The sequence below is a fragment of the Empidonax traillii genome, unplaced genomic scaffold, assembly GCF_003031625.1.
Source record: "Empidonax traillii isolate 1590-97213 ecotype Southwest subspecies unplaced genomic scaffold, ASM303162v1 scaffold1098:size185937, whole genome shotgun sequence".
Taxonomy (NCBI): domain Eukaryota; kingdom Metazoa; phylum Chordata; class Aves; order Passeriformes; family Tyrannidae; genus Empidonax; species Empidonax traillii.
The window spans coordinates 72,340-82,365 of record NW_020956291.1 but is presented as its reverse complement, the minus strand read 5'-3'; the positions used below and the strand labels follow the sequence as shown (position 1 = coordinate 82,365).

The following is a 10,026-nucleotide window of genomic DNA, read 5'->3' as shown; positions in this document are numbered from 1 at the left end:
AGAGCTCTTGGGCTGAAAAAGGGGGGAAAGAGAAACAAAAATCAGGAAAACCTTCCTTAGAGGAAGATCCTGTGAATTGAAAGGCCCTTAAGACTTGGAGGTAAAGAGGCAGGTAATGGTTTTCCTGAGGATGGATGCAGGAGGACGTGAACAGGGATGTGACAGGGATGTGACAGCTTCCAACCACCCCAGCAGAGCTGCTGGAGGCACAAGGGGTTTAACTGGAGCACCTGGAGCTTGGCAGGACATGAGGAACACACTGGCCAGGGCCTCAGAGGGTGTGGAAGGGATTTGATTTGATTTGATTCAGATCCAACTGACCAGAAGATTTCTCTTCTCTTCATTCCCCCCTCTCTCCCAGTAGAAACTTTTATTATGTGAAGTGAAATGTTCATCCTCTGTTGGCTGCAATAGCTCATTCTGAGCAGCTTTAGTGTTTTCTGGGATCAGCCCCCCACTCCATGGGGCTGGAGATGGTGTTCCACCCTTCCCTCTGCCCAGTTATTCCTCTTTTTCCCTCCAGCTCTGTCCCCTGCCCCTTTTTCAAGTTGCAATGAGGTTAAAATAAGAGTATTAACGGCGCTTATCTGATGCATGGGAGATGTGCGAGGAGCTGGCAAGCAGCCAGCAGCTAATAGCAGCATAAAGCAATTTGCTGGGGAAAAAAAAAAGAATTAACATGCTAATTGTCAGGCTGGAGAGGGTGCTGGGGATCGTGGAGAAGGGGGAGAGGAAAAAAAGATATTGATTAGTCTAGATTTTAACAATAAAGGTCTGGGGAAGAAAGGGAGGTTTTGAGGGAATTTTCTTCTTTTTGTCCCATTCTCTGGTACCCTCCCCCAGCTCAAAACCTCCAGCCAGAGCCTCAGGCACTCACGGGAATTTATCCGAAGATCTCTTCCTTTTTAGCATCGTGTCACTGCCAGATGCACCACGGGCTGCGGAGCTGGTCGGCACCACCACGCACTTCTCCCCTTCCCCCGCGGAGGGAAGTGACACAGCGCTGGAGCTGCTGGAGGGGGGAAAGTCATGTTGGACAGAGCCCTGCGCGGTCCCACCTCGGAGCTGGGCTGAGCCGAGGGCAGAGAGGAGCTTTCCCAAGAACTGACGCTCTCCCGTTCCCAGGAAGCCTTTTTTTTTTTTTTTTTTTTTTTTTTGGTGTTTCTTTCTCTGAACAAAGGGACATTGCTCAATTATTATTATTATTTTTAAATTTATTTTTCTCAGAGCAGTTGAGAGGAACGCCTGCGAAGCTGAAGAGGAGGGCTCAGCCTCTTCCCACCAGCGCGCCGTTCTCTGGGATTAGGAAAGTCAACTGATGCTTCCCAGCGCCAGGATCTCAGCAGCACGGAGCCTCCCGAGGCAGGGAACCGCGACGGCAAATCCAGCCGGAGCTCCAGGCAGCAGCTGCCTCTCCCCGCGGATGCCACTTAACCCTGGATTTATGCGCGTCCCGCTCCCGAAATTCGGCTGGAAACCCACCGTGCCCGCCCTGCACGGGCACTGAGCGCTGCCAGCCCGAGCCGGGGCTCCTCTGCTGGAAGAGGCTCTCCCCAACCCCATGCGGGTTCCCGGCACATTCCAGGGGCTCCCGGCAGATTCCCGGAGCTCCCAGCACGTCCCGGCTGACCGGCAGATGAGCCAGAGCATCTCCCCAAAGGAGGCGTGCTGGGGGAACCAGGGCCAGGACACGAGGTACCTGTATGATTTCTGATTAATATTTCTGGATGAATGCCGTAAATATGAGCCGAGAAGATTTAAAAAGGAAACCACCGAGGCGCGCCAGTGAATTAATTTGCTTTTAGACAATATGTGGCTGGTTTGCAGCCCTTTGCCAGCAGGACCACTATTCCTTTCCTATGCCAAAGACTGACCGCGTTCGACTGAGCCCTCCTGCCTGACTTCTGCCGTGGAGGAAATTCGAGCAAGAACATGTATAGTGAATTGCTGAATTCAACCAGCGCCACTGAAGCTCACCTGATCATCCAGACCAACACTCCCTACCTGGGCAGCACCCCCAGACCCGTGAGCTCCTCCGCCCTTTACATGTCGACAGCCAGGGTGCTGAAGGAAGGGGAAATAAATAAGCCGGACCTGGTGACTTACATCATCCTCTTTTTCTTTCTGCTCCTGACCGTGACATTCATCGTGCTCTTCATAAACTGCCAGCTGAAAAACTCTTTCTTTGCCACCCTTCCTTACGACAGATCGCTCCGGGAGGCGAGGAGCCCGTGGAGGACACAGGCTGTGTGACACTCCCCGTTTCCAGCGGGAGCAGGCACCGGGATGCCGGTGCCACCAGGAGTTAGTGCCATGTGCCAGTGAACGGATGTGACCCCCGTTAGAGTAACGCGGGGGGGGGGGGGTGGAAAGGGAGGGAGGAGATGGCTGAAAAAGAAGCTGTCTGCAAATCCAAGTAGCTGTAAATAAAAAAAAGCTCTGTTGTGCAGAGAAGGCTTTAGCGAATTTATACGGTTTTGTCCAAAAAAAAAAAAAGTAAATGATCACCCCGTGATTCCAGACTAAGCTCTGTATGTATGCAAATGTCATCATCCACCCATTCACTGGCCATACGAGGACAATTGTATTAACAACAGTCTCTGATTTGGGCATCTGGTGGAGCTTGTTGCCCGTGTTTATGAAACCAGAGCATCAAACGGAGCAAACACAGTGTATTTACCTCCCAGCTCCACGCCGAGGAGATGAGTTTACTTTCCAGACTCGTTTCTCCCAACTGCTGCTGGAGCTGCACGGTGATGCCGTGGGAGGCCTGCCAGGCAGGGGGAAAAAAAATGAAAAACGTTTATTTAGACTCCTGATTGTCATTCTGTTGAGGGTGTTTTTGATGTTTGAATGCGTCATCCACCGAGTTTTAAGTCACCAGTCGTGTGAAACACTTAATACCTAAGGAATTGTCAACTCTCACAAGCTACAAAGGAAATTCTTTTGCCACGGTATGAAACCAGAATAATCAGGATGGGGGGGGAGGTGGGGAGGGAAAATGAATATTATTAATATCATGTGAAGTAATGGAAGGGGAGAGCAGAGTGCTCTGAGTTCAGCACACAAAGTGGGTAACTTAAAAAGCCATAAAACACAGCTTTGCAGGGATATTTGCTTTACTGCACAGCAGCCCCATTCCTTGCTCTTCATATAAATTAGAAGCAGGATTTATCAGTGTGGCAACAGCTTGACTCAACACCTCCATTTTAAATCATTAGAAATCTGACTTTGTTCTAAAAGCTTCTGCTTAACCCTGGCAGCTGACACGCTGGTTTATAGGGGCTGATTCCTCGTAAACCTGCAGTTACAGCACAGTTCCAGGTCAAGCTGCATGAACCCCAGAACACCATCTGTAATTCCCACAAACAGTGGGCAAAGGGCTTTTTTTTCCTTTTTTTTTTTTTTTTAAACTTTTTTTAATCCCAGTGTCTCAAAATACATCAGAATTGCAGCTGTTCAGAAACAACGAGTCCTAAACCCTATTTTACCTCCAGTTTGGGGTATTGGATCATCTGCCTGTGCAATGGGGTTCAAATGGTGTGAGATGCTGTGTCCCTAAATACATTCTTAACCTGCAGAGTGCAACAGAGGAGCTGTGTGTATATATATTTATATCTACAAAACTTATTTCATGCAGAAGAGGAGATTTTACAATGCAATTACACACCCAAGAGACTTGCACTCAAGCACAGAGACAAAATGTGTATATACAGGAGTCTATCTGCAAGCTTTTTTTTTTTTACACAGAAATTGCACAGTCAATAACAGTTCCATGTCATTGTCTTGGTTACCATGGTTTGTTTTGCTCAAGCTAAACTATTAAACAACAAGTTTTAAGTATTTTACTCTTTACAGGTGGCCAATATTTCCTCTGAACCAAATTTAACTGGTGTAATTCCAGGGAGTTACTCTAATGTAGAAAGCAAGAATAAATTCAAGTGTGTTTCTCTCAGCCCTTTTTGAATAAATCAAGTTTTATGAAATCAGGCATTTCTTATTCATTTCTAAGTAACAGGAGCTTGTTTTCAGCTCTCAGCCATAACGAGTTATGGGGCTAAGAATTTCTGCTGGCAAAAGGCTCAGAGCCTGACAGAGCACATGTTGTGTTGCACTCTCTGTTTAAATGTTCAAGAATAACAACTCTGGGATAATCCTATTTTTCTCCACAGGCTGATTGGAGTATTGGTTTTCTGGCAGAGCTTTTATGCCTGCCCTGTGCTGCTCTCATCAATATCCAGAATTATTCCTATTGCAGGAGAAATTCCATTGAGCGTGTTTATAATGACAGAATCCCAGAATGGTTTGGGTTGGGAGGGACCTTGGAGACCATCTCACCCCAACACCTTCCACTACCCCAGGTTGCTCCAACCTGGCCTTGAGCACTCCCAGGGATGGGGCAGCCCCAGCTTTTAACCCGTGTGTGAGACACCCCTACAGAAAACAGGTGACAAATTCTGTTCCAACAGGCTCAGAATTCAAGCTGACCAAAAAAAAAAAAAAAAAAAAAATCCCCTCTCCAACCTCCAGCCCACGAGAGGAACCCAGAGGCATTCCAGAGGCATTCCAGAAGCATTCCAGAGGCATTCCTTCACCTGCTGTGACCGGTCCATGATGTGCACAACACCTGCGGGGTCCCACATGGATCCTCCATCCCTTCTGTCCCCGACATAGCCACACCATTCCCTGTGTCCTGCAGCAAATCCCACTTTCTTCCCAGTGCCTTTCAGAAGAGCCTCCCCACTCTCGCAGCTGCCTCCCTGCTCCTGGGGCTGCTCCTCAGGGCACACCACAGGTCAGGAATCCCCTGGAACACAAAGGACGAGTAAAGCAGCAGAAATCTGGGACACCAGGCAGGGTGGCCCCAGTTCAGAGGAACTCTTGATGACAAGCTTTGCTGTCAGAAGCTGAGCAGCTCCTTCAACACTTTGAGGAGATCAGCACACTCAACATACACAGCGCTCTGCTGAGTCAGGACCTGCCTAGTAAATAAGGTCCTAACACTCCTCCTGGCCAGAGAAACAACCCATCGCTTCCCCCTGGAAACACCAAGACCTTTTGTATCTGATGCCACCCTTCCCAACACTGGTTTTGTTAACATTTTGGGGACCAAGCAGGACCCATCTTCTCACATTTCCTACTCTAGGTGGGCTTCTCTATGGGTATTTTTCCTCCTGCACTTCCCTTCCCCCCAAACAAAACGAGGAGCTGAGGGGGTTTTTATACCCCACCCCACATGGCCATCACAAGGGACACCTGGAAAGGACTCACCTGGAGGACTCACAAGTCAGTCAAAGTGCACAGCAAGGCAAAAGAATAAACCCTAAAAGCTAAATATTCCACGTCAGCAGAGTGTGGGCCAGACCTGATCCCAGGGGATGTGCTGGCCAAGGGAATCAGTTCTGCTGGGACAAGGCACAGTGTCCCAAACATTCTGCCTGTGGGACTGTTCTCCTACACCTTTAGAGAGCCAGGAGCTTTATCTACCTGACACTGGAAACCTTGGAAATGCTGGCAGATATATCACACTGAGAAGAGGGAAGGAAGAGAGGCTTGTTTTGTGTTGACAGCACATTTGTCTTTCGGAGGTTGTTTGGTTTAAATCCGTTAATCCGTAAAGTCTCCCAGAGAGCAAATTGCTGTCACATCTTCACAAGTTTTTTTCCTTCCTCTTTCCCTCATTTTTGCCCTCCTGGTAGCAACAAATTCCTCCCTGCAGGGCTGAGCATCTGCCCAGGCAGTGCACAAAGTACCACTGGTGAATTATCTTCATGGACACAACCTGTTCACTCCTAAGCTTGCACTCCTAGGTTTAACACACTGTATTTACCTCTCATTTCTCAGAGGAAACTTAAGGAGAATTCCTGCTAAAAAAAATCCTTCAGTTTGACTGTTCACCAGACACCTCAAATCTCAGCAAAGCTGGTCTCCATTTGACAGAAAAGAGCCCATTTTGTCTCTTTTGTGTCTGAAGTCGAAGTCACCCACACAGCTCGAAGCTGTCTGGAGAGGCTCGAGAGTTTGCTGACAGCAGTTTCTCTGCCTAAAACCCTTCAGAAAAATGAGACTTTGCAGGAGTGACTGAATTACACAGCACTTCTTATTTAGTCCTGGAAATAACTTCTGTCGCTGCAAACAACATGGTTATTTCTCAAAAAGAGAATGGGGGGAAAAGGTGTTTATAAGGAACAAAGAGCTGCTAATTTAAAAAGTTTGGGGGTTTTGTTTGTTTTTTGTTTTTTTTTTCTCTGTCTTATGGGAAAAAGGAGGAGTCCTGCAAGGAGCAGGAACACAGAATGGAGATGACCCACCCTTCCCAGCCATATACATTTAAGGAAAATACTGTAGCTAGTGATAAAAATTCTAGACAAAGGAGAATTTAACATGCTGTTTATATGATTTTCTATAGATTTGTGTCTTCATTTCTCACGTGAAAGTGAAGACTTTCAGTATTTTTAACAGAGATGTCCCCCCAGAAGGGCTCACTGTGGGACTGGTCACCAGCAACTGCTTGTCCTGGGTCAGGTGTGACCGTCACACTTGGGACACTCTCGGGATTTGGCTTCTTGCCATCCTTAGTAATTGCAGACTTACCTTCAGGGTCAGAGAACAGGAGGATTGAGAGAATCCCAAGCCAGAGCTTCCCTTGGATTTGGACTCAACCATAGGTGAAGAACGTTGCTTAGAGAAATACGTGAACCTGTGGCCCTACAAGGCAGGTAAGAACAAGGGGATGTTCAAAAAGGACCTGCTGAAACCACCTGGAAATTGTAAAGCCCTGCAGCACCTGCCACGTGGGTATTGCACGGGTTTGGCTGCCTTCCATTGAGGTTTGCTCCCTCTTTTCATGGAAATGTACCACTGGAATTCCATCAGCTGGAGGCCTCTCCTTCAGTATCTTGTGACAGTGTGGATGGACTTTGGAGACCTCTCAGGATGTTTTTAGAGGAAAATGCTGCTAAATATAGAAATATAGGGCAAAGCAAGAGCCAGACTGCCTGTTTCAGCCTATCCACGATGAATGGCTGGCACAGAGTCAGGTCTGACTCCTGCTGTTCCCACAGCACAACGGGAAGCCCCGAGATTTCAGGTTCCAAGGGAAAGCAGAGCCAGCACCATCCCTGAGTGTGGTCCAACGGCTTGTTAATGCTGGCAGCGTCTGAAACGCAGGCCCTACAATCCCACAGGCCCAAAGGCTGCATTTGGCATGTTAAAGGAGTGAGGATTTCCACACCAAGGGCACAGTTTGGGAGAGGCCTTTGGAGAGAGGCTGATTCAGTGCACTGACTTCACCCCCCAAGCACCAGTGGCCCCTGACCAGAGCATCAGTAGCAAAAGGAATGTCCCAAATTTTCCAATTCTCTGTGAAGCTGTTTTCCCAGAGGAATAGGATTTCCTGGGGAATGAGAGAAGGAAGCACTCCAGGACAAGAAAGGAAGATGACTCTTGGCACAGGACACCCAATGCTGAATTACTTTAAATGCCAGGGGGATATTTGGGTTTTTTTATGAGCAGAAGTAGCCTCTGACTCATTTAACAATGTAGGTTGGAGAGGGGTTGGAAAAGGGCTATTTTACCCAAAAGCTTTTTTTTTTTTACCTCTGAAAAAACCCTATGAATGAAGAATTTCATAGGTGATTTTCACTACTCACAGAGTTGCTACTAAACCTCTACATTCCCCAGCAAGATTAGCAAAAACCTCTTCATTTCTATAAAACAGTGACAACATTTAATAATCAAGGGGTTTTTGTTTGCTTGCTTTTTACTTGCAGAGAAAACTACTGATGAAAGTCCACTGGAAAGCCAACAAGCCACTGCAACACTTATTTTGAAATCTTGCTCACAAATTAGTCTGTTATTCAGGTTACATTGTCCTAGGAAATCTTCTGGGGATTTTTACATGGCAATCATTGCTTTGGAAGCAAATCCATCCAAACAGTACTGGGGATACTGATACAAAACAGCAGCAAAAGATAAATTAAGAAAATAAATTATTACCTGAGTGATTGGATCCTCATATTCAGAGGGAAAAAAAAAGCTCATTACTGAGAAAATGAGAGAATTTAAGAGTATTACTGCAGGTGGCCAAATTAAATCCCAAAGCAGGAAGCCCAGACCAGCTGAAGTTGTATCAACACTTTCATTTCAGTTTTATACTAAACAAATCATCTCTCACTGTGGAATTGGGATTCAGTGGTTTTGTACTCATGCTGCCAAAAAAAAAAAAAAAAAAGATATTTAATAAATGCAAACCCCTAATTACTTTTCAACCTCTATTTCTGCACTATCTTGGCAAACAAGGGAAAAGTTTTCTCCCCCTCAATCTTAAAAGACAAGCCAATATACAGCTCACTAAACTGCTTTGTAAATTTACAATTTAATGTTAAAAGTCCTTGAGTTTCATGAGATCTTTGCACAGCCTTCACTGCCATTGCTCTGCAGTTCAAAGCTTGGCACATTCAGACATGATGGGTTGTTACAAAATATTATGGTTAAAAAAATGCCCAAACACCCCCAACATATTCATCAAGTTGTTGCTGAAGTCTTACAGATAAACATTTGTTTGTACAGCCAAAATAATTGGTAGAAATACTAAGAAATGGATACAGTTTGGGCTGGCTGCATTCTACAAGAACAACTCTTAAGAAGGCGATGAAATAATTTAGTCTCTGCTTCCCAAGCAGCTTTGGCATTACCAAAAAGCTCCAGAGAAGCAGTTTAAAATATCAAGATCACTCCTTTGTATAAGGAGTTCTGTGTACATGGAGAGGCATCAGCAGCAGGAGTTCCAAGTGATAAATTAACCTTTGGGAAACACTTGAGACATCCTGAGTTACAGATAAATAAAACCAATAAACTCTGGTGGGTTTTTTGTTTCGTTTATTGAAATATGAGCAGCAGTATGCAAAAAATATCTTTAAAAACATAACATAGCAAAAACCTAATCATTTTAAAATTAACAAAATAAAAAGATGTTTAGAGTTAAATGAAAAAAAAAACAAAACAAAACAAAACAACAAACCTCATTGCTAGAACTGTGTTTCCTACAATGTAAACAAAAGCATAAAGGTTATGCTTGCAACGAACACAGAAGCAGGTTTATGGAGCAGCACAAAAAAGCAACACATTGTTGTAAATCTGATGGTTTGGTCTATTGATTTGAATTCAGAATGGGAAACCTTCCTAAACAGAAACTTCACAATGACAGAAAAAAAAAAAAGATAGTCACGTTTGCTTCTTGAAGCAAAACATTCAGAAAATGTTTTGGTTTTTGGTTTGTTTGTTTTTCTAGAAACCATCATTAGCAATTTGAGCAAGTAAAACAACACCCTGAAAAAATAATTATTTCAGACTAGGGAGGAAGCCTGACACACGTGAATGTCCTCTAGAGTTACAGTGCAAGGGTCCAAGTTAAATCTTACACCCAACAATTGACAACTTTTACATTTTAATACTGTGGGGGAAAAAAAAAAACCACCGAATTGTAACAGCAGTTACATCGTTGTTTTGCCTGCTGGGCTGTTCTGGTAATTTTGTCTCTCATCAGTCACACTAGAAAATGGTCTTTTGGTCCATGTCAGCCCTCCCAGCCCAGCGCAGTGAATGGGTGTCAGGTAAAAGCACTGATTGACTGCCAGCTCTGAGGCGCCCAAGGAGCAACATCCAGGCTGTTATCCCAGGGGCTGCAGAAGCCAGCCCAGCAAGGATTGGTGTCAGGCTCTGCTGGTGCTGCCAAAGCTGCCAGTCAATGCTGTGGTTGGTGCAAAGGAGATGCCCAAAAAGAAGAAAATACGCTAAAAAAGCCAAATCAGTTTTCACTGAAGGGTAACAATCCAAGCTGGGCTACACTGGAAAGGCTCCTTCTTCCACTACCGCTCTGCTGGCTGATTTAATTTCTCCATCTGGATAAAGAAGGGATTTATACACGGGATGCTGCACCAGGAGCAGCACTCCCTGCTCTCCCTGTACTTGACACATCATGAGGGTCAAAAAACTCTCCATCCAATCCATCTGTGCACCGATATC

General features: G+C 45.5%; 1 protein-coding gene across 1 annotated transcript; it reads left to right on the top strand.

Annotated features, from left to right (window-relative positions):
* The first annotated feature begins 1,217 nt into the window (after positions 1–1,217).
* Positions 1,218–2,341, top strand: SMIM32 (small integral membrane protein 32). Its single transcript, XM_027904839.1, has one exon. It carries the CDS (start codon positions 1,933–1,935, stop codon positions 2,251–2,253), a length of 321 nt encoding a protein of 106 aa, XP_027760640.1. The 5' UTR covers positions 1,218–1,932; the 3' UTR covers positions 2,254–2,341.
* The last annotated feature ends 7,685 nt before the right edge of the window (positions 2,342–10,026 follow it).

Coding starts and splice junctions, on each gene's coding strand:
- SMIM32 (XM_027904839.1), top strand. CDS start 1,933: ATGTATAGTGAATTGCTGAATTCAACCAGCGCCACTGAAGCTCACCTG.